Source organism: Sapajus apella, unplaced genomic scaffold (genome assembly GCF_009761245.1).
Source record: "Sapajus apella isolate SASKATOON/1434 unplaced genomic scaffold, GSC_monkey_1.0 scaffold1, whole genome shotgun sequence".
Taxonomy (NCBI): domain Eukaryota; kingdom Metazoa; phylum Chordata; class Mammalia; order Primates; family Cebidae; genus Sapajus; species Sapajus apella.
In genome coordinates this window covers 89360268-89385231 of record NW_022436941.1, presented here as the reverse complement: position 1 = coordinate 89385231, position 24964 = coordinate 89360268, and the positions used below count along the sequence as shown (strand labels likewise).

General features: G+C 37.0%; 1 protein-coding gene across 1 annotated transcript; it reads right to left on the bottom strand.

Annotated features, from left to right (window-relative positions):
- Nucleotides 1-4921: 4921 nt before the first annotated feature.
- Nucleotides 4922-12634, bottom strand: LOC116553749 (ATP-dependent Clp protease ATP-binding subunit clpX-like, mitochondrial). Its single transcript, XM_032281213.1, has 4 exons — nt 10757-12634; nt 9537-9629; nt 8458-8564; nt 4922-5385 (listed from the first exon to the last, which is right to left on the bottom strand). Exons 1-4 carry the CDS (start codon nt 12383-12385, stop codon nt 5295-5297), a joined length of 1920 nt encoding a protein of 639 aa, XP_032137104.1. The 5' UTR covers nt 12386-12634; the 3' UTR covers nt 4922-5294.
- Nucleotides 12635-24964: the final 12330 nt, after the last annotated feature.

Genomic DNA, 24964 nt, shown 5'->3' with positions numbered 1-24964 from the left:
CTATTTTCTAAAAAACCTTGACAAATCATATTGTTGTGTATATTTATATTTAAATATGTCAAATAATTAAATAATAAAACAATTGAATTCGGAGGCACTTATTTCAATTATTTTAAAAATCCTTTATAAAAGAATATATTAGTATTGGTTAGAGCTCTTCTAAGGAATAGAACCAATAGGATATATAAGGAGACTTTTTATAGGCATTGATTCCCATTGTTATAAAGTCTGAGAAATCCCATAATCTGCCATCTGCAAGCTGAGGAACCTGGAAAGTTGGTAGCATAATTCAGTCCAAATTCAATGACCTGATAACCAAGAGGGACCAGGTGTATAAGTCCTGATCTGACTTCAAACGCCAAAGAACCAGAAGCATAGATGTCTTAGGGCAGGAAAGGAAGGATGTTTCTGCTGAAACAGAGAGAGTGAATTAACCTTTTCTTACCTTTTTGTTCTATTTAGGATGTCAAAAGGTTTGGATGATAACTGCCCACATTGTGAGGGTAATCTTTTCTCAATCTATTGATTGAAATGCTAATCTCTTTTAGAAACACCCCCACAGATACACGCCAAAATAATATTTACCATCTATCTTGGCACGCTTTAGCCCTGTCAAGTTGACATATAAAATTAATCATTGCTAACATTTTAAACATTTTAAGCAATAAAATTAACCATCATTAACAGTTGCTTTGGGCATCTTTAAAAGATAATGATAATGTACAATTACTATATTCCTTTTATATGTTAAGCATCATGCTTGTTATTTTACACATTTTAAAATCTGTTCTTGCAAAAGTCATACATGACAGACATTAATAGATGGGAAAGCTGAGGCTTTGATAATTAAACAGTTAGAAGTAAATCTATTTTGCAAACTCTGGCCTGGGTCTCTCTCTAAAACCTGAGCTGTTAACTTCAGAGTACACATAGTTTTCAGAAAACCTAATATTATTATGGCAAATAACTCCCAACTATTACTACCACAGACATTTTACCAGTGTTTAGACTGTCCATACATACACAGACAGCTCTACCTTAATGTGTCCCAAAATGAACACCTTATCTTCTCCCCTTCAGCCTTCCCCAAACACCTCACAATCTGACCTCTTGACAATCTGGTTTCTCCTTTCAATGAAAAGCCGCCCCCCTCAGTTATTAAAGCCAGCAATCTGAAAGGCCTCCTTAACATATTTTGCTCCATTACCACCTCCACTCCACTTACATCCAATTGTCCACTAAATCTTATTGGCCATCTTGATAACTCTTATGTCCATCCACTTTTCTCAAGACCGGCTTTAACTACCTGGTCAAACAAGTTCTTACCAGTTTGTTCTTGGTTATTGTTTTGGTCTTATTTATTCCTGTCTAAAGTTTTCTCTGCTCTTATCTATTCTCTACACAGCAGCTACAGCAATCCTCATAAAATGTAAACCTGATCACATCATTTTTGCTTAAAATCCCTCAATGGCCCCTTATTTTCAGCATAAAACTTCTGATCCTTAGCCTGATATGCAAAGCCACTATCTGTAATCTCATCTCTGTCCAGTGCCATAACTCTCAACTCTCTCTGTACCTAGGGTTTCTAAATTATTTCCAATTTTTTGAACTGCTATGTCCTCAACTCCAAACCTTTGTATTTACTTTTAACTCAGCTTAAAATGCTTCCTTCTAACTCTCTACTTAGGGAGTTCCTCAAAAGTTTTCTCATAAAGTCCTGGACATACATATATAATAATTTTGATACCATATTATAATTATCTATCTTGCTACCTACATTAAACCATGAGCCCCAAGACTCAGCATAATACATGGCACATAAAAAGTCCAAAATATACATTGTGTGAAGCACGATTATACAGAATATATTTCATGAGTAAGCTTCTTCAGTATACTAAATGGTAATAAATGGCTTGAAAATTAAACACCAAAATGTGCTTGATTTACTTACAGGACTCTAGGAAAAACACTTATTTTCAAAAGCAAATCTTCTGAGAAAGGATATTTGGCTTAAAATGAGAATAACTACTATTATTTACCATATATTGAGAAATAAGTAAGAACTGAGTAAAAGTCAAAGAAAAATGATTACATTGGATATTAGCTTTACTATTACAAAATAATGGAATATTTATGGAATCAGTCGGACAAGACCCTTATCTAGGGAGGTATAAAGTAGTAGAAAGATGACAAAAGCAGGAGTCCAGAGGACATAAATTAAAACTCTTCAGGCCTCTGGTATAATTGGGAGTAACTCTCATCAGTAATATGGGAATGAAAAAGCTGCCCCATCTAGCTGTACTAGCCTGTGGTGAGACCTGGATGAGAAAAACTACATGAGACATTTTGTAAACTACATAGTGAAATGAAATATTCAATTTGTTTTAATTAGGTTAAAACATAGCTTACTTCAGGGAGTGTTCCTGCATGCTCCTAAGAACAGGATCACTGGAATAGAGTTCATTATGGGTCATCTTCATTCTCTTCACTGCAGCTAGCTCTCCAAGAATTATTTTACAGCTTGGCATCTCCAATGCTCAGTATAATACATGGGATACAGCAAGTGCTCCATACGTATTTCCTGAATGACTTACCAAAATGATGTCGATATAAGGTGATTGAAGAACATTTGTTACAAGCCAGTGTTAGACTCAGGCATAATATTTTGTATTTGGTATCACTACAGATGTTTTGTCTGTTTTAGTAAATTAACAACATGGGACCTTTAAGAAGACAAAGAAATACTTAAGGGCTAATAACATTTGAGAATAACTCAAAAACTTACTCTAAAGGATGTCCTACCTTCCTCTACTTTCAGAATCTTATTATTTATTTGAACTTTAGTCATCACCTTATTCCTCCTAAAAATGACCTAGATCAGACCTTTTAAATTTAACTTTTTATTTTAGAAACAAGTGATATTTACCTAAAAGTTTCAAAGAGAGTACACATATTTTTGTACATTCTTCAACTTTCTTTCATTTCCCTATGTTAAAATCTCATATAACGCACTTATTTTTTTTTCATTTAGTCTTTTTGTTTTATTCAAATGTCAAAATGTAAGTTCCAAGATACAAATTGTGTTTGATTTAAAAACATCGATTATGCTTTGTTAACAACTTCCAAAGCCTAATGTAAGTTGTTGTGACTAAAATGCCTCCCAGTCCATTTCTGGAAGATTACTCTGAATATGTTTAGCAGCTACTCTGATTTCCACTCTACAAAAAGGAAAATGATGCTATAAGGGAAAGGTCATGAACAAACTTATAATATGTAAGACTTCCTGGGGAGAACTCAAACCATTACTAGGGAGACCAAGGAGGACAGGTGTTTCTGTTCCATACTATAGCAACCAGCCTTAACTCACTATAATACAAAGTGCATTTCTGATCCTACCCCAGCCATAAATACCTTATATCCCTTTTATTAATTCTATCATAGAAAGCCCAACTCTTCATCCACAAGATTTAGAATTTCCTAATAGCTTAAGTTTTTCCCTAAGAAAAACTGTGTAAAAGGAAAGTACAAGAGTCTATAAACAAAAAAGAAGAATATTTACATGTACTCTGATTTAAACAATTTCAAATGAGATTAAACTGAATGAATATATAACTTGTATCACCATTATAGAAGGAAAGAAAAAAAAAGGTACCCACATTTTAGTATTTATGGAAATGATACCATTTTCATTAAGACCCCAAATATCCCACCACTTTTTAGCTTTGTGGTATAATGAAGGTTATTAACTTATATGTTAGTGTGAACACATTACTTTAGCTGATAGCAAAACAGACATTTTCTTTAACATTCTAAGAAGCCAAAGAATTAGACCAATGTTCAGCACCAAAAAGCAAAACAAACAAACAAAAAAACTAGTTCAGTACTTCAGGTTAAGTACACAGTATCAGGAAATTTTATTTAGGTCAGCACATGGCTGTTACTATGATTGATACTGCATGCTACTTATAGAATTAGATATGTATCTTCCTGGCTGGATGTGGTGGCTCATGCCTGTAATCCTAGCACTTTCGGAGGCCAAGGTGGCTGCATTGCCTGAGCTCAGGAGTTACAAGACCAGCCTGGGCAACATGGCGAAACTCCATCTGTACTACAGATACAAAAAATTAGCCAGATGTAGTGGTACGCACCTGTAGTCCTGCTACTTAGGAGGCTGAGGCATGAGAACTGCTTGAACCCGGGAGGCAAAGGTTGCAGTGAGCCGAGATTGTGCCACTGCACTACAGCCTGGGTGACAGGGCAAGACTCTGTCTCAAAGAAATAAAATAAAATAGGTATGTATCTTTCTGAAGATTTAAGGCAGACTTCAATTCTGTGTACTCGCCCATAGTACTAAAATGTATTAAAGATAGTAAATAAGGCCAGGTGCAGTGGTTTACGCCTGAAATCCCAGCACTTTAGGAGGCCGAGCCTGACGGATCTCAAGGTCAGGAGTTTGGGACCTGTCTGGCCAACAAGGTGAAACCCTGCCTCTACTAAAAATACGAAAATTAGCCGGGCGGGGTAGTGCATGCCTATAATCCCAGCTACTCCGAAGGCTGAGGCAGAAGCATCATTTGAACCCGGGAGGTGGAGGTTGCAGTGAGCAGAGATCAAGCCACTGTACTCCAACCTGGGACACAGCGAGACTCCATCTTTAAAAAAGATGGTAATTATCAGACAAGTTGGTAAGAAAATAGTCTTTTTTACAGAACCATTTGAGGTTAGTGTCATGCATTAGCAGATAAGAAGACAAGTAATACAGCTAAACCAATTATCAATTATCAAAATATAGTTCTTCAGGGTATTTTTCAATGTAATTTTTAACTACTTGAAAACTACCTGGTCCAATTTTTAAGATGAATAAAATTCCAATATTTTCAGAAGTACATGTGAGTAAAAAAGGTAACACTAAAGAATGGTATCTCAATATTCAATTTTAAAGAATTTATTTTCCCATTTGTAGAGTAACATTATTGTAAAATCCAGTTTTGCAATACCTTCACTGCCTAAAAGAATTCCTAAGAATTTTGTTAAAGCATATTTTTTAAAAACTGAACCAAAATAATGTACATTTTATCTCTAAATACCGTGTCATTAAAGTCCATATAACGTCCTCTGTTAAATCAATGTGATGTTACAATAATATACATGATCTGATTCTTTTCCTAAAGGCTTCTCTGACCATGTATGATATCCAAGATAGATCCAATGCCTTTAATATCAGACTGCAGAGACAGTTATGATCCTAAACAAAAGAAGGAAAAGCTGTATATACAGGACAGCAGTATTACAGTTTAGCTGTTTGCAGCATCTGCTTGGCGGGGCCATCCTTCTTCTTCAACTCCAGAGTCATACTCCTCTTCAGAGGACTCTTTCGTTGGTGCCCTACAATGAAAAGTCATGTTTTTTTAAAATTATAAACGCAGGTAAACATGATCTTTAAAATCAAAACAGCAAAGTAACCCCCCTAGCTAAGAAAGCCACAATAATAGAAAATATTAGGAGCACTTTTTTTTTTTTTTTTTTTGAGACAGAGTCTCGCTCTGGATAGAGTGCAGTGGCACGATCTCAGCTCACTGCAACCACTACCTCCCGGGTTAAAGTGATTCTCCTGCCTCAAGCCTCCCAAGTAGCTGGGACTATAGGTGTGCGCTACCACACCCGGCTAATTTTTTGTATTTTTAGTAAAGACAGAGTTTCACCATGTTGGCTAGGATGGTCTCAATCTCTTGACCTCGTGATCTGCCTGCCTCAGGCTCCCAAAGTGCTGGGATTACAGGTGTGAGCCACCGTGCCTGGCTGGAGCAATTTTAATATTGTGCCATGGCTCACACCTGCGACCTCAGCACTTTCGGAGGTCAAGGAGAGCAGATCACCTGAGGTCAGGGTTTCAAGACCTGCCTGGCTAACCTATAGTAAAGCCCCATCTCTACTAAATACACAAAAATTGGCCAGGTGTGGTGACGCACGCCTGTAATCCCAGCTCCTCAAGAAGCTAAGGCAGGAGAATCACTTGAACCAGGGAGGTGGAGGTTGCAGTGAGCTGAGATCATACCACTGTACTCCAGCCCGGGCGACAGAGACAGACTCTGTCTCAAAAGAAAAAAAAATTGCTTAGTAATATGGGAAACAGACTATACAACCAAAAGTTGCAAATAAATTTCCCAACATTTTCCCTGACAAATTCCAAAAAAAAGGGACAACATGGCTTCAATTGTGAAGGCTTAAAAAATCTTTTCTCCAAGAAATAAATTATCATCTGTTTTTTTTTTTTTTTTGGGACGGAGTTTCGCTCCTGTTACCCAGGCTGGAGTGCAATGGCGCGATCTCGGCTCACCGCAACCTCCGCCTCCTGGGTTCAGGCAATTCTCCTGCCTCAGCCTCCTGAGTAGCTGGGATTACAGGCACGCACCACCATGCCCAGCTAATTTTTTGTATTTTCAGTAGAGACGGGGTTTCACCATGTTGACCAGGATGGTCTCGGTCTCTTGACCTCGTGATCCACCCGCCTCGGCCTCCCAAAGTGCTGGGATTACAGGCGTGAGCCACCGCGCCCAGCATCATCTGTTATTTCAACTCAAATGCTTGAATTTAGCATATATATATGGTAAAGAAGGTAACTACTTCTGACCAAATCCATCTTGTCTCGAATTAGTAAAAATTATAATTCAGATCACCAGAATTCCTTTAAAAGCCACATATCAATGTCATTCAACAATAAAAATAAAAGATTATGTCTCTCTCTGGTCTAAGTTGTTCGAACCCAAGCAACTGCCTCCAAAGTTATCTTGAAAGAGAAGTAAACATAAAATATAACATACCAGAGTTAAACAGAAACCTAACTTTTGTGTAGGTGACATTAATGTCAAGCATTGTATAATAAATTATTTATATAATAAATCAGGGGTTAGGAAACTGTAGCTTGCTAGCCAAATCCAGCCCAGTGCCTTTTTATTTTTTTATTTTTAATTTTTTTTTGAGACCGAGTCTCTCTGTCACCCAGGCTGGAGTGCAGTGGCACGATCTTGGCTCACTGCAACCTCCTCCTCCCAGGTTCAAGTGATTCTTCTGCCTCAGCCTCCCAAGTAGCTGGGACAATGGGCGTCTGCCAGCATACCTGGCTAATTTTTGTACTGTTAGTACAGGTGGGGTTTCAACATATTGGCCAGGCTGGTCTCAAATTCCTGACCTCAGGTGATCCACCCTCCTCAGCTTCCCAAAGTGCTGGGATTACAGGCATGAGCCACCATGCCCGGTCCATTGCCTTTTTAAAAATTGTGATTTTTTTTTGAGATAAGGTCTCACTCTGTCACCCAGGCTGCAGTACAGTGGTGCAATCACAGCTCACTGCAGCTACAACCTCTGAGGCTCAAGCGATCCTCCCATCTCACGCACCCACGTAGCTGGAATACCTAATTAAGAAAACAAATTTTTATTTTTATTTTTGTAAAGACAGATCTCCCTATGTTGCTCAAGCTGGTCTGGAATTCCTGGGCTGAAGGGATCCTCCAGCCTCAGCTTCCCAAAGTGTTAGGGTTACAGGCGTGACCCACTATGTCCAGCCCCATTGCCTGTTACTGCAAATCAAGTCTTACTGGAACACAGACACAATCATTTATGTATGTACTGTCTTCTAGCTGCTTTCTTGCAATGAGAGCAGTGTTGAGTAGCTGTAAACCAGACCTCACGGCCCTAAAGTATTTAACCCTTTATGAGGCAATTTGCTGACCCCTTCAAGTAAGATAAATATATAGGTAAAAAAGGTGAATTTGTCAACTGATGACACTACTACTGAGAGAAAAAATTATGACAGTTTTGGTCTTGTGAAAGACAAGTCATTAATAAATTTAGAGAATTAGCAGCAAAGTTCATTTTAATCTCATTTGGATTACTTTTCTTTTTCTTTTTTCTTCCTGGAACAGATATTATAGATGGAGTACTTTTATGTCTCTTTTAAAACATTTTCCTTTTAGAGGAAAAAGGTGGAGAGCAATTTTGAAGATCAATTTTTTTTTTTTTTTTTTAAGACTAAGTTTCACTCTGTCGCTAGGCTGGAGTACAGTGGTGCTATCTCAGCTCACTGCAACCTCCACCTCCTGGGTTCAAGCGAATCTTGCCTCGGCCTCCTGAGTAGCTGGGACTACAGGTGCATGCCACCACACCCAGCTAATTTTTGTATTTTTAGTGGAAACGGGATCTGCCCACCTTGGTCTCCCAAAGTGCTGGGATTACAGCCGTAAGCCACCACGCCCGGCCTGAAGATCAGCTTTCAAAGGCTCACAAAATAATATTATTTTATAAACCCAAATTAGATTTTTCTAAAGCAAAGTTGAGATTATTGCTTCCCTTACAAATACAAGAATTTTTATGTAATTTTAAAATGACAAACCAACAAACATAGCAATGAGGAGCGGATCTTAAATGTTATATCTGTTCTGGCTTGAAAATACACTTTACCGGATGTATCCTGGTTCCTTTTTTCCTTCTACGACTTCTTTGTCAACCTCCACACACACGATATCAGAATTAGGGACTTCAAACATTGGTTCTAGTAACAGCTTTTCCTAAAGAGATAAAAGGTAATGAATCCCACTGAAAACAGATTACATATAATGCTTTTATTCTATAAGTCACAAACTGGAATCCATGCACTCAGGGAAAAACAAACAACAAATATATATATATCTTTATATATATTTGGGATTGCAGGCACGTGCCACCACGTCTGGCTAGTTTCTTGTATTTTCAGTAGAGATGGGGTTTCGCCATGTTGCCCAGGCTGGTCTCGAACTCCTGAGCTCAGGCGATCCACCCGCCTCAGCCTCCAAAAGTGCTAGGATTATGGGTGTGAGCCACTGCACCCAGCCTGTTTATTTATTTATTTATTTATTTATTTTTTGGAGAGATGAGGGTCTCTCTATGTTGCCCAGGCTGGTCTCAAGCAATCCTCCTATCTCAGCCACCCAAAGGGTTGGGATTATAGGTGTGAGTTACCAGGCCCGATCCTGATTTTCTGTTTCATTAACCATATTATGTATATGTCCTTGGTTGCAAACATCTTAAAGTTCATTTTTGAAAAAAAGCAAAATATAATCTAGTGTGATTTAAAAAAAAAATCAGCTGGGTGTACTGGCTCACACCTGTAATCCCAGCACTTTGGGAGGCTGAGGCGGGCAGATCACCTGAGGTCAGGAGTTTGAGACCAGCCTGGCCAACATGGTGAAACCCTGTCTCTACTAAAAATACAAAAATTAGTTGAGTGTAGTGATTCTTGCCTATAGTCTCGGCTCCTTGGGAGACTGAGGTGGGAGGATCGCTTGAGCCTGAGCCTGGGAGGTAGAAATCGCAGTTAGCCAAGATCACACCACTGTACTCCTTTATTTGAGACTCTGTCATTTAAAAAAAACCCAACAACTAAAAAACAACTTTATGCCAATTTTCTAGACATATTTTCCAAAAGAAAAAAAGAGCAGCTTAATGTTCTCAAAACTCAGACCAAGAAATAATCTAGTTTTTATAGAATAATGCCAACTCACCATTATGGACCGAAGGCCTCGTGCACCTGTTTTTCGTTCTAGTGCCAATCTGGCTATAGCTTTCAAAGCGTCCTCAGTAACATTCAATTCACACTACAAATACATTAAAAATAAATTATAACTTTTAGGTGTTAATTTCTACCTCCAGAAAATGTACCACTAAGTAAGGGCACAATCTGTCATGGTGTTTTGGAACCCTGCCTTCAAGAAGCACTTGTTTCTATCAATTAAGCTGTGACAATATCAGTATTATGAGTATCAAGTTTGTTCTTAAGCTTGAAGAAGTTTTCTAGATCGACGCGGACTCCCTAGCGTTTTTTTCAACATTTACTAAACCTCTGTGTGTTACATACTAGGGATTTAATGATGAAGACATCATCTTTGCCAAGTGACTTGCAGTCCATTGTGCAGTGACAGATGACAGATTAGCCAACTTGCATTTATAGTCCAGTGTATGCACATGGAGCTCAGGGAGCAGCCAAGGGGGAGGCATCTAAATAAGACCAGGGAACCACTGGAGGATTTTGAGCAAGGGAGTAAAAACAATAGCCTTGTCTTTACTCATTCAATAACTATTTAAGAACTTAGTATCTATCTGCTGGACACTGTGCTCAATATCCATTCTGGAAGTAAAGAGAAAGATAATGATATTTTGGTGGTGGTAGTCACAGGCAGACATGAGACAGGCAGACCAATTCCGAACTAAATGTGTGGGTCAAGGTGAATAACAACAAAGGGGTTGACTTGAGGCAGGGGCAAAGGAGAGAAGGAGACTGATATTTAGAGACACAAAGTTCATAAAACCCAAACCATTTATCTGATTAGGTATGTGAGCTAGAGTGACCGCCAGGTATTTGGCTACAGAGACATTTACTTAGGCAAAAGAATACAAAAATACACTATGTCACAAAAAAGCATTTAGAATGTCAAGGCCGAAAGGACAAGACAATCCGGTATATTTGGCTTGGAGGTGCTGGAGGAGGCTAATGGCATTATTTTTCTTGGGATTTAAGCTACAATGATGGTTTTAATTCGTAGAAATAAAGCCAACTCCTAAATTCTAACATAATACAATATGCCTTCCTTGATTCCTAGATCTGTATTTAGTAAGGAATAAGTTGGTGTTCTAAATGAGCAGAACTTGTTTTTGTTGTTAGGTTAATTTATGTAGAATTTCAATAGCAAGAAAATTGACGAGTACAAAAAAATAAAAATCTAACCTTATCCATGCTGAATAAGGCCTGGTACTGAGGAATAACAGCATTTCGTGGCTCAGTTAGTATTTGTACAAGTGTTTTCTCATCTAGGCTATGCAATGGAACCACCACAGGCAACCGTCCCACAAACTCAGGAATCATGCTAAACTCAATCAGATCTCTGGCTTCCACATGACGTAATAACCGATCTTTTTCTTCAATGTCTTGGTGAGTATTTGATTCCCCACTTCGATTAGCAAGGTCTGCAGCAGCTGCAGCCCTTCTGCCTTTCCCCAGATTAGATGATGTTCCAAATCCAAGATACTTTTCATTTTTCCTCCTGCTAATGATTCTGTCTAAACCATTGAAAGCACCAGATGCAACAAACAGGATGTTTGTTGTATCAACTTGTACTGTTTCTCCACGGAGCTTTCGGGAATTCTTTTCTGGAACATTGACTATTGTGCCTTCTAGTAGTTTTAGTAAGCCTTGCTGAACGCCTTCTCCACCTACATCGTGTAATTGATGAATGCCTGGCACACTGCCAATCTTATCTACTTCGTCCAGAAAGACAATTCCTTGTTGTGCTTTTTCCACGTTATAATTGGCATCTTGGAGTAGTTTGCCAATCACAGATTCAATAACTTCACCCACATATCCAGCCTGAGTCAAAGTTGTATAGTCACAGATAGCAAAAGGGACATCAAGGCATTTAGCTAGGGTTTGTGCCAGCAGGGTTTTACCTGACCCAGTTGGTCCAAGCAGCAAAATATTACTTTTTTCAAGTTTTATGTCATCATGAGAATAATCCGATACTTCACCTCCTCGTCTTTCCTGAGGTATTTGTTGATTCACCTGTTGCTGCACTGATGCTCCTAAAGCATTACCATGTGGGCTAATTCCAGCAATCTGAAGCAATTTTGTAAATCTGTACTCATCCTCCCGTCTTCTTATTTCTAACTCTTTTGGTGTTAATGATGTCTGCTTCTCAACCTCTGCTTGCTTCTCAACCTCTGCTTGCTGTCTCAGATTAGCTGGGATATTATTATATATTCTCTTATAATGATTGTACACAGCAACTGAAAGCACTTTCTTAGCAAATGACTGGCCAACAACATACTTGTCGAGGTAGTTATAAATCTTCTTAGGGGGAGGTGGTGGTTTCTGTTGGAATGCCAACTTTACAGCTTCTGCTGCTGATTCAGGTTCTTTAATTACACTTTTCTTTGAGTCTGCTTCAGATAGTACAACAAAAAAATGATGACATTTTTCACATTTGACAAAACGGGTGGATGACACAAAGGTCTCTACATGTGTGCACAAGTCACCACATTTAGGACAGCGCAGCTGGTTTCCACCTTTCCCAGAATTCCCAGAGCCTGATTTCTTACTACTTCCCTCACTTGCTGATTTCTTATTTCCATCTCCAGAACCATCTTTACTTATTCCATCTTTTGAGGCAAAGAATGCTGGCGTTTCTGTAAAGGATCTAAGAGGAGCTCTTCGCAGAATTTGAGTTTCAAATGTCCCAAGCCTTCCTAAAACTGACATATGAATGCGACCACCAGAAATACCTCTCTGGGCAGAGGCGAGTGAGGAGGCGATGAGCCGGACGGCTGCCGCCCCACAGGTACAAGCGCCACAGCTGGACATCTCCGCGGGGCCTCGGCCGGGGCTTCACGCCCTGAGGACTTCCGGGTCTTGGCGGCGCGACTCCTCCCGAGGCGCGCCAACTCAGTTCCGAATCCTCCGTGGGCCCTGACCCCGTGCAGAGTTCGCCTGCCCGGCGGCCAGGCCTTCGCGCTTCCGTGCCCCACAGCGTCTAGCACCGGAGCAGACACCCAACCCCTTCCCGCCTTCTCCTCCTCCCCCCACCCCCGCCTACCCGGCCGGGGGAGCGTGCGCGCGCCTGCGTCCTCGGCCGAGGGCGGGGGTGGGGGGCCAACGCACTTATTTTTTAAAAAAAATTAAATAGAAGGCAATTTGAGCAACTCTTTGGTGGAAGTATCTGAGAGAATTATGCAATATCCATTGGAATGGAAGAGAATATTTTAGCTACAATACCCAAATCATGAATCACTGAGTCAATCATAGTTATAGTCATGTAGAAATACCTGAATGTAGAACTTTAGCTTTGTAGAAAAGTAACATTTAAGTCTGAGAATAACCTCTGTGGATATGTTGCTTCACTTGAAGCAATTCTTATAACAAGAACACAAAAGATATGACTCTCTGAAAAATGCTGAAAGAAAAGACTGAGTAATTCTATTCAATGTACATTAGAAAAGCGTCAAAGTGATTCTGCATAGTACATACAATTGACTAAAGAAGATGTCATAATTAAAATGAAAAAACATCAAAATAAACATGCTTATTGATAGAAAACCATATATGTTCACACAGTGGTTAATTATAAGAGTGTTCATTTTATTTCAGCTGTATATATGTAGATCTATACTTATGGTAGAATTAATTTCCTTGAAATATAATTGTTTGGATTTATTATGAACTTAAGTATTATTTGAGGTTCTTTACAAAGAGTGACATACTTACCTAGTAGAGACAAAAAATTATCCAAGCAAAAATTAGTACTTACAAATTACCTTTTATAGTATATAAATATAGACTATATTGCAAATGAAATAAATGAATATAGCTATACAGAAACAGGTTTCTGCTAATTTTTAAACCACTGAATATACTTCATATAAACTCTTTCCCTTTCCTACATCTTGCTGTATTATGCAATGTATATAATCAAATAGTTTAGACTGCTTCTGAAGTTAAGACATATAATTTAATAAAGGAGATCTGGTGAACATATTCAAATTACATAACACTTTTCCTTTTCTTCTGCTACACTTAAAAATATTAAGATACCAAGTGATTCTCTCAATGAACTATGGTTTTCAAGTAGATGTAAGTGTGCATTACAGGCCTGACAATGGCATCAGTGGAGTTCTGTACCAAGATATCCATCTACTACTCCAGGGAGAGAGGCTGTTTGCCCTAGATTCACTGTATGTTCTTGATCGAGTCACCTCACATTCTTGAACCTCGGTCAACCCATTTGGAGAATTAGGTGAAAGCTAAGCCTTAGTGAGAAACAGATGCTACATCTGAGATGAGTTTTCTTGTGTAAACAAGTAATTCCAAAGTTTAATTCTAAAGAAAGTTGCTATGTGAATGGCCATGATACTTGACCTATATGAAATAGACAACCGTGTTAAGGCTTTAGAATAGATGTTTCTTAATACAAATTATAGCATCATGATATTACATATGGGTTTCTTAAAGTATTTTTATCTATTTTTTATTTCTTCTACTTTGTTTATTAGATATATACTATTGCGATTTTTATGTGAAATTTATTTAATGCTTTTGGAGCATATTATGATTTTTATCTGGTAACTTATACTTCTAACAGGTCAATTAAGTTGTCAAGGTAGGGGGAAATAGAACTTAAAATAGTCCAGTTATTAGCTAGTGAAAGTCAGTAAAAGTTAAGTCTTCTTCTTTTGGGATAAAAGTTAACAATCAAGGGATTTAAAGACATGTGGTTTTAAAAATAACAGCTAAGTTTGCATTTTGGTTTAATTCCCAGTAGATTACTTGTCATTTTAGTAAGGTCTTACATTGGAAAACACATTGCTACTAAAGATGTAGATAATTTAATAAGTCGAAAAGAATTCCTCACAGGAAAGAAAAGCCCTCTTGAGAAATGTTCATCCAAGTTGTCTGACTACTTTCTCTGCTTTCTCACCTCTACAACTGCTACTTGTCAGATTGAAATAGCTAGAAACATCAAAGTAAAATCTGTGGTTCCTGAAATTCTCTGAGCTTGCCATAGCTTTAAACTTATATTTCCTGTGTTGACTCCATGTCTTGCTATCATCAGTGCACATTTCAAAGCTTCAGGTTTAATGTATTGTGCTTCCCATTGCACAACTTTTTGTATTTTAAACTGGGAATAAGTAACATGTGAATCAGTATCTATTGAATAATGTCGAGAATTCTGTGTTGGCTAGTTTGTGATTCTCTGGTTTCTTTTTTGGTGTTCCTGCATTTGATATTAGCTAAAGCAGCAGCAGCTTGGCCTTTGAGTGGAAAACAATCCAGGAACTTCAGGGGAGAGGAACTAAGCAACAAGAGGCCTGGAGCTATTGTCTTCTGAAGAGAGATGAAAGCACTGCTGTCCTTGTGCTTTCCTTGGTTGCCTGCACAGGGCCTTTATGATTTTAGTGTGAAAAGAACATAATCTGTGGTACAATTCAGGTCTACGTTTCTTTTGAAACTAAGCAAAGTCCAGTTGAGTGAGACGCAAAATAACTGTTGGCTGGAGTATGATCATCCATGGGAGACCAAAAATGTGATGGGCATAAATCTAAAAACTTTGGAGTGAGGTGGTGGTGGATTATATAAGCCTAAGTTCAGACAGTATCTAGAGAAAATATCCAATAAAAAAAATTTACTGACCATCTTGGGAAGCAGGCTGGATGAAAGCTGGAAACAGTTCATCATTTTGACATTTTGAACTAGAATTGCCATCATAAAGAATCTTATACTAGCTTCATTTGGAGCAATTGAACTGTAAATATTTTTCCCTCTAAAATTCTCATGTGAATGGTGTGAACTCAAAAAGAAAAAAATAATAATTATTCGTATGTTCATCACATATAATGTATATATATTCTTCATATATTCAATTGTTCATATATATGTGTTTATATATAATATGTATGTATGATACCCTCAAATGTACCTGTATTATGTCTCTAGGATCTTGATAAAGAATATTATTTTGAATTGTACAAAACAGGAGAAGCTTCTCATCCCACTAACGGCCAATTTCTCTTCTAGTGCACTCCAAATCACTTACTTACTTTGGAACTCTGACCTCCTTGCCATTCCCTAAAGCTGATGCAGCCTTGCTCTGTTGCCCAGTCTGGAGTGGGGTGGCACGATCTTGGCTTGCTGCAACCTCTGCTTCCCAGGTTCAAGTGATTCTCCTACCTCGGCCTCCCTGGTAGGTGGGATTACAGGCCTGTACCATTATGCCTGGCTAATTTTTGTATTTTTAGTAGAGATGGGATTTTGTCATGTTAGCAAGGCTGGTCTCAAACTCCTGACCTCAGGTGATGCTCCTGCCTCTGTCTCCCAAAGTGCTCAACTAACAGGCATGAGCCACTCTACCCAGCCAAATATCCATTTTTTAACCTCAGTGAATAAAATTGCTCTTCTGAGGCCACCTTCAGTGGAATTAGTTTTTATGCTGAAACCTACAGGCCCAAAAGTTTAGCAGAGTATATGATTCACAAAGGTTATACATGAAAAGTTTACAGAAAATAAACCTTTAGATGTTTGTTCAGCTATCCCTTATTTTAAGATATACTGCAAACAAAAAAATAAAACAAAACAAAACAAACAATAAAACTCCAAATAAAACAAAACAGAAACTTAAGTTTCTACTGGAATTCTTGGCAGAAGGCTAAGGTAGTTTTATATAAGATTTTGAAACATGGATTTTTGGTTGTGGATCTTTTTTTTCAGGAAAACCTTTTTCTGCCTATAGACATCTCTGAAGTCAACATTTGGTGTATTTACATTATTTATGTTCTGATGTTCAGAGTATAATACAATAGTGGGTGTGTAAAGTAGAATATATTTTAATTTGATAAAATGCCAGTCACAAAAGGGTTGTTGATTATTTTAAAATCAAGGAGCTTAATCTGTTAAATATGACCGAAAAATTATTTTTCATTTTCTTGTGGTGTAAATACCTAAATAACTGCATTTCTAAGTGTTAATATTTTTAACATGGATTTTGTTATATTTAGAGACTTTTCTTAGAAAGACTCAAAGCTCTTTGATTAGCTTCTCATTCAACAATTTGTAAGTCAGGGAATTTCAAGAAAAACATAATGGGGGACAGGTGAATAGACTTCTCCTTTAGGAAAAATGTAATCTTATAAAACCAACAACTTATTCCCATTTTTCTTCTTCCCCAACATTAACAGCGGTCCCTGTAAGCTCCTTGGAATTAAGAATTGGGAAAACTTTCATTCTGTTAATAACTGCTCTACCTCTGCACTGAATTGAAATTGGAGTCTTAAATTTCCATTCTGTGGTTCAAGGAGTACTTCGTGTGCCTTAGAAGATAGTTAGGAGTATGAGGTGATCGTTGGTTTAACTAGTATGATTTCATAATACTGTCTGTTTTTCTTCTATTTTTTCTTTTTTACCCAAATTTCTCTTTCAGGAACATCAAATAATTATGAAGATTATTAATGGATGTTCCACATCACTGTGCCTACTCACTAATCCTAAGCATATCCTGCTCTTTTCTTCTTTATCTTTTTTGTAAAGTACATTAGTTGTGTTTGCCTGTACAGAATCTAGCCACTTCTCTTTTGGGAACAAATCTCTGATTTTCATTTGAGGAATCACCATTCTTCCATTCTCTGACCATGTGGTTTAGATGGGGTTACTCTTTCCACTTGGATCTATGGGTTGCTACATGCCTAAGGTTCTTTCATCAAAACATTTCATTCCTCTAATTGCAGTGAGATCCATCTCAGGTTAATGGTACTTGATTCTGGGACTTCTGATTAAAGCATTGATTTTTTTAAAAAGTTATTTCCTTCAGACTGATAAGTTTTCGGAAGGTGCTATTGCAAGGGGAAAAAATGACTTCAAAACGGGGACAAACCAGAGGAAAACAGAGCTGTAGAAGTAGAGGGGCAACTGCTAATAATATCATTTGAGTACCTTCATCCAACTAGGTAATCGGAAACATCTGAAGATAACTAGTCCTGGGCTTTTTGTTATAAATACTTTCCTTTCCATCTTTATTTATTTATTTAGTTTAATTCAGTTTGAATTGAGTTTCTGTCATTTGGGTCAAAGGAATTCTTCATTCCCAAAACCCCAGTGTTTAGTATAATAAAAACAAAACACTAACATGATGCTTATGAAACTTATCCGTGAACTAATTAAAAACTTTCTGCAATCTGTAAATACTGAAAAATGTCATTTTCATAATCAATTTTCACCATCATTTTGGTTTGAATTTAAAATATAAACTGTCATAGAACAATCGAATTTTCAAGCTATTTTTCAAGATCATTTCTTCTGATCCCTTCATATTATCTGACAGTACAGTACAACTTAGAAAGCAGTAGGATATAATGAGTGTACAGCAGACTAGGAAGAGCACAGACCAGGTACCTCCAGCAAAGTAGTCCAAGCATTGTTCTTGCGGTAACTGTAGAAATGCAAGAGAGCAAGCAGAAACATGCAAGTTTTTTTTTTTTTTTTTTCTCCTTCTTGTTTCATGGTTGCTGAAATCCTGTTGGCCATGGCAAGTCATTTGGAAGAGCCAAAATAAGAATGAAAAAACAATACAGGTTTACATAGCAAGGCATGTAGATGTGAGTAGTGGTGCAAAACCAGGGCAATTAATACAAATAATTTACCACAGTATTTTTCTAAGATTGTCATGTACATGGCATAGAATAAAACAAAAGAGTTATGTTGATGTTTATGAAATCTAGTTTTGGGTATGGGAAAAAGGAGATATAATATCAAAAAGTTTAAGTAAAAACTATTACCTTGTATTTGAATTAGATGTATCATTATAAACTTGAAATGTATTTTAGCTTCAAAACAAATATGACATGTAACTCTGTCTACTGAAAAAATATAGACATCATGACCATCGTAGTGGAAATAAGCACATTAGCATAATATTCTAGTCTCTAAATATCTTACTGCATCATCCTGTTACATCAGTCAGCAAGAAAGTTATCAATGATGACTGAGACAAATTGTCAAAAGGAGACAATTTGAGGAGATGTCCTTGGTCAAAGTTGGAAATTTTTGAGCATAAATTAAAAAATGATTGCAGTGGTTTTCAAATATCAAAGATGCTTAAATCTATAAGCTTATAGTAATACCAAATGATACTCAACCTTCAAGTTAGTCATGCCAGGAAACCAATTCATTATTTAGAAAACTGGTAAATAAAATGAAGAATTAAAATTTTATCCTGTCTTTAATATAGAAACTACTACAGGGTAATAAACTAGTTGTTGAGAAAATATTCCCTCCAGAAAAGTTTCAAGCAATAAATGCAGAATAAATTATAAAATCATAACATCAGCATTTTGTAATCCCTGATAAAATAATGACTAGGAGATGAATATCAATGGCTGCTAACATAATAATAAGGTGGCAATCAGAAATTATGTGCCTCCTGGTAGAAGTCCACAACAATACTTGTGATATCTTCTCAACAAAAAAATCAAGTAAAAATAAATGTAATCATTCTTTTAAAAGAATGTAATAATCAAAATCTACCCAGGGAAATACTATAAGACCAAGAAGGTGGTGTCTTTAACAAACGCATTGAAGAGAAATCGAAAGAGGAAGGAATAATTTGTGGATTAAAGAGATACTTAAATCATATGGACCTTACTGAGAAAAATTCTGAGAAATACCAGAGAAATTTGAATATCTATTAAGTTTATGAAGATATAGGGGATTATTGCTAATTTTTTAAGTGGGATAATGGTGTCATGGTTATGATTTTTAATAACCTTATCTGTTAGAGATACATACTGAATTATACATGTATGATGCTATGGTTTGAAAGTGTCCCCCAGATTTCACGTGTGGAAAATTAAATTCTCAAATTGACATGTTGATTGGAGGTGGAGACTTTGGGAAGATAATTAGATTAGATAAGGTCATCACAGTGGAGCCCCATGATGGGACTGGTGGCTTCATTAGAAGAGGAAGAGAGAGCTGAGCTGACATACATTCTCTTGACCTATTTTTCTGTGATGCCCTTTGCCATGTTATGCAGGAAGAAGCTCCTCATGGTTATCAGCACCATGCTCTTGAACTTCCCAACCTCCAGAACCATAAGAAATATATTTCTGTTTTTTTGCAAACTACTTAGTCTCAAGTATTCTATTGTAACAATAGAAAATGAACTAAGACATATGGAATAATATGATGTATAAGCATCTCCTTCAAAATAATCCAGAGTGGAGAGAGTAAAGTAGAGTACGGTTGGAGCATGATTGAGCCATGAGTTGACAATTGTTGAAACTGGGCAATGAATATGTAGGGTTCATTTTACTATTTTGTTTATTCTTGTTATGTATTTAAACATTTCTTTATTAAAAAAATTTTTAGAAGCCTATTCCAATATAATTTTTATCATAGGTATAGAAAACTGTTGTAGTTAAAAAATAGTCTGCTCATGATTAAGAACTTGAGCTCAGCATCAGACTCTTTGCATTCTGTTTACTTACTACTGAAGAGACCTTGGGCAAGGTACATACATTTTCAGCACCTCAATTTGCTTAGGTTTAACATGAGAGTATTAATAGGATGTACCTGGTAGAATTGTTATGTGAATTAAAAGTTAAAATATGTAACGTGATAATTAGCACAGTGTGAGACACACAGTGATCACTTGGTACTTTTTATTATGCTTATTGATGCTATCACATATATGTCCAGGTGAATACAGTTAGGGATAAAGATTTTTGTAAACTCATAATATTGGCTACCTCTGAGGCAAGAAGTATGAGCAGAGAGAGAAGAAAGATAAGACATTTTAAAATTCTATATATTTAGTCGAGATAATGCAAATATTATTGGAGTGTTTGTGAGATCATTTTAAGACTACTAAGTATTCTCAATACAAAAACAATTTTCTAAAAAATTACATTTCAAATCTTTAGTTGGGCACCTTGTCTGATACCCAGCACTGTCCAAGGTTGAGAAATGAATAAAACATTGTGCCTACCACCTTCAAAGAGCCTAAAATCTAATAGAGGCATAAGAGGAATACTAAAGATAACCAGATAAAAATTAGAATGTGATATATGTTCTAAAACAATTTATAAACATAGCAATACAATAATTTAGAAGGTGATGCTGGAGCAAGTTCTACTACCAATTTAAGTGATTTAAGCTTATGCAAAAAACCTAGGTTAAGGTAGAGAAACCTCTAGATTATAAAGGAGAGAGTATGAGAGATAGTAGGAAATCACTTTGTGAGCGATAGGATCATTGCCACTACCTTATCGTTACACAAATTGCCATTATCTTATTATTAATATGAATTTATTTGTGTAAAAGTCAGAGTAAAGTCAGCTTGTTTTGGATTTCTCTAAGGGATACTACTTGTTAAACATGGCCTAAAAGAATTGTCTTTGAGAGGATGCCCTAGCATAAACCCTAATAGCAGCACTGTGTAAGGCTTCAACATATTTATATTACCACATTTTACTGAGAGGAAGTGAAGATTTAAAAACCAATGATAGCTGTTGGTGTTATCACATTCAATTAAAAATGACAAGGGTCAATTTTTACTAGTAAACATTTTATTCTGTGAACCTAATATAGTGTATGAAACTCCTACAAGCTGGGTACCCAGATGAGGAAGCAGAATATCCTCCTTGGTTGCTGTTCCTGCCCAGTGGACTCTGGAAAGGCTCATTCATACCTGGAAGCTCATTCATCACTTTCACATCTTAGAAAGTGGTGATAATACCTGATCTCATTGAGGTTCATATGCAGATTACAGGATGCAATGCATGTGAAAAGTTAAGCCTAGTGAAAAGCATACATCAGTGTATAATAATTGTCACAAACCATGTTTAATCACTGGCTCTGCCTTCCTTGCATAGGAGTCCTTGGGAACAAGGACAGTGTCACATGTACTGCCATGTCCTTGGTACCCAACTTCATGAGGGTAACTGAATACTTATTTCTGTTTACTGTTTTTAGAGGTACTTTGTTGCAAGAAGTCCCCCATGGAGAAATTTCATATGCAAAACCTCTACTGTGGGAAGATTTGGGTCCTGAGAACCATGCTGTTTCCTCCTCAGGTTGGTGGGTTCAGCTGAAAAGCATAATCCTGTCTTTAATGGAGACTTTTTTGAAAGGGTTTCTGCAGCATTTATGTGGGGGATTGAAATTAAGGGAAATCTAACATATGCCAAGGGACCATTTTCCCTTAAGGGTAATAAAGGTTAAGTAAGTAAAAGAGCTGTGTTAAATACATGGTTGTCTTTCTTATAAAATTCTTGGTCTTTTGTCTGAGGAACATTCAAATGGGAATGCACTACTGTGGGCAGATCAGCCTGGTCTTTATTTACTTCCTAAGCAACTGTCTTATTTTGGATAAAAGGCAGGAGAAATATAAAATGTCAGGCACTAACAGAGACTTTATTATTTATTTTCTGAGCTCTGTTATGGTTGATGTTGTTTCATTTTTTCCATTATAAATCCCTTTTTCTCAAGGGGCAGTAACTCCCCCAATAAAAAGAATGGCTTCAGGCAAACACTTGAAACATTTGTTCTCAACTTAAGAGGACTTTTGTTTTTCCAGGTCTTGAAAATAAAATCCATTACATTCTTTTTAAATTACAGGAGTGTTAAAGTGAAAAAGCCCAGGAATTGCTGCTTTTATATGTGTGCTCTTACCACCTGGGCCCAGAATTTCTTTTAAGCAGAAACTCTGCAGCTCCCCTCACCCCCGTTATATAAGAAGCCTATTATCTGAGCTATCTATCACTATTGGTCATCTGTACTGAATCCATCGGCTCCTCAGAGATGCTTACCTGTGATGTTTGTGGTTAGTTTGTGCTGGGTCATTTCTTTTTCCCCAATAGATCATATAATGTCTCCCAGAAGAAACAAGTCCATTCAGTACATGGTCACCTTTCCTCAGTGAAACACTTCAGTGGTCTACCTCAATCCAGAGGTCAATGAAGTGGTAGTGGACCTTGTCACCCTTAAAGTGGAGACATGCTGGTGACTTCAAAATATCCCTTTCTTATTTACTCCCAGAAAAGTGCTGAGCTGCATCCTGGGTTATAGGCTAATGACAAATTCAGGTTGAAGATGCGATCACAGAGACAAATTTCAGAGCCTCACCATAAATCTGAGGTCTCTGCACAACAGGAGTTGGAGACTCTGGTTATGCCAGAGTGGTCCTAGGTTTCAGGATATGGCTGGGGATGACTTCTATAGCCTAGAAATATCAAAAGTGCCCATCTATCTTTAATATTCTTTTTTTCTCCCTTTGATCTCTAGTTGAGACTATTTCATAGTGAATATTTGAAAACCAACATTTCCAGGAATTTAATGCCTCTGGAATACAAACACACACACACATACACACATGCTATACCTTAAGTTTCCTGTAGCTACTTTTGATCAAAAAGATAGCTTAAAAGAGAATATTCACGTTAGAATGTGCTACCATTATTTAGACAGACTACTTTTAAGAATAGATTAGGCTAACTGCAGTGGTTCACACCTGTAGTCCCACACTTTGAGAGGCAGAAGTGGGTGGATCACTTTAAGTCAGGAGTTCAGGACTAGCCTGGACAACATGGTGAAACCTCGTCTCTATTAAAAATACAAAAATTATCCAGGCATGGTGGCGGGCACCTGTAATCCCAGCTGCTTCGGAAGCTGAGGCAGAAGAATTGCTTGAACCCAGGAGGCAGAGGATGCAGTGAGCTGAAATCGCACCACTGGACTCCAGTCTGGGAGACGGAGCAAGACTCCACCCCCCCCCCCAAAAAAAGGAATAGAGACAGAATTATAAAGCAATGACAACAAATACTTCTGTGAAAAAAGTCAGTTGTTTATATAGAAGAAATTAGATTCTTATGTCACACTATACAAAGAAAAATAAAAGCAGTTTTTAGAATCAAATATAGAGGACAGTCTCAGAGAAGATACAAGACTTTCAAACTATAAAATAAAATATTGGAACTTTGACTATATCAAAGTAAAAATATTCTAAACAACCATGGACCTCATAAAGTTAAAAGATGAACAATAATTATTTGAAATTCATATAGCCAGCACGATATTATCTAGGATACATAAAAAAATCTACTATCAACATAAAAACAATAAGTGAAATTATTGAAAAAATATGTAAAGGGTATAATATGCAATTCTTAGGAGAAGAGCAACCGATAAACTTAAGAAATATGCTACTTCACAAATAATCAGGAACTATAAATAAAAACAAAGGAGTTATACTATTTTACAGACAGATTGTCAAAGAAAAAATTCTTACGTCATCAAATGTTACTAAGATATCGAGATGTGGAGAACTTCATATGCTACTTAATGGAAGTAGAATTTGGTAAAAACCAATTGGAGAAATTTTGATAATAACAATGTTGAATATTTCTTGTCCTTTAAAATCTACAAATTTCAGTTCTAAGTATATGCTTTTGAAAGACTCTTGAACATGTGTTTTAAGAGTTGCTTGCATGAATATTTATTGTAACAATGTTTGTCCAATGGTGAACACCTGGAATCAACCTAAAAGTTCATTCATAGAAAAATGAGTAAATTAATTGAAGTCATACTGTGAAATACTCCATAGTAGTTCTGGTTTTCCTTTCCTTTATATTCCAGTTTCATCACACTTTTCACAAAGTGTTGTACACATTAGGCAACAAAAACGATTTGCTAGGTGATGAGAGAAAATCAATTTTGAGTGGTGAAGAATTGAGTAGTAAGAATGCAAAGCACTAGAACAAGAAAAACCTGAGTCAGATGTGATCTCATAGAACTAAGAAAAGGGGGTTGTCCCAATTCAATGTATGAACAAGAAGAGTCATGGAATGGAACTATGGAGTGAGGCTTACATTAGTGTATGAGAATCAGAAGAACATGGAAGGTAGACTTAAATATCAATCAGCTCTGCATTTTTGCCATTCATTCAGCTCTGGATTAATCATTTAGCAAAATAAACAGGTGCACCAAGAGGAAAGGGTACTAAAGAGTTTCCCTGACCTGACCTCAGTTATCATGGCCATACGTATTTCACTGCCTCCCTTAACTTTAGTCTATTTTTTTTAAATAAAAAATATTTATCTGTCATGTTTGACTTCAATTTGCATTATTAAATTTTTTTTTTTTTTGACATGGTGAGTGATCAAGTTTAGAAGTTTGACTTGAAAGTTTTGTCAGATATTGCATTTGTTTCTGTCTCAGGGCTTAAGACTTTTGCTTCCATCCACTGTAAACACAGTGGCTGTAAAGGATCCTTAAGCTTTTATATTTCTTTAAGCAATGGAAAGGCTGAGAGGGTACTGTTGTCAGACTGTGCTCGAAGGCATCAGTTGGCCTGAATCCAGCCTGGCACTTATTAATTCATCTCACGTGTTTTTGAAAACT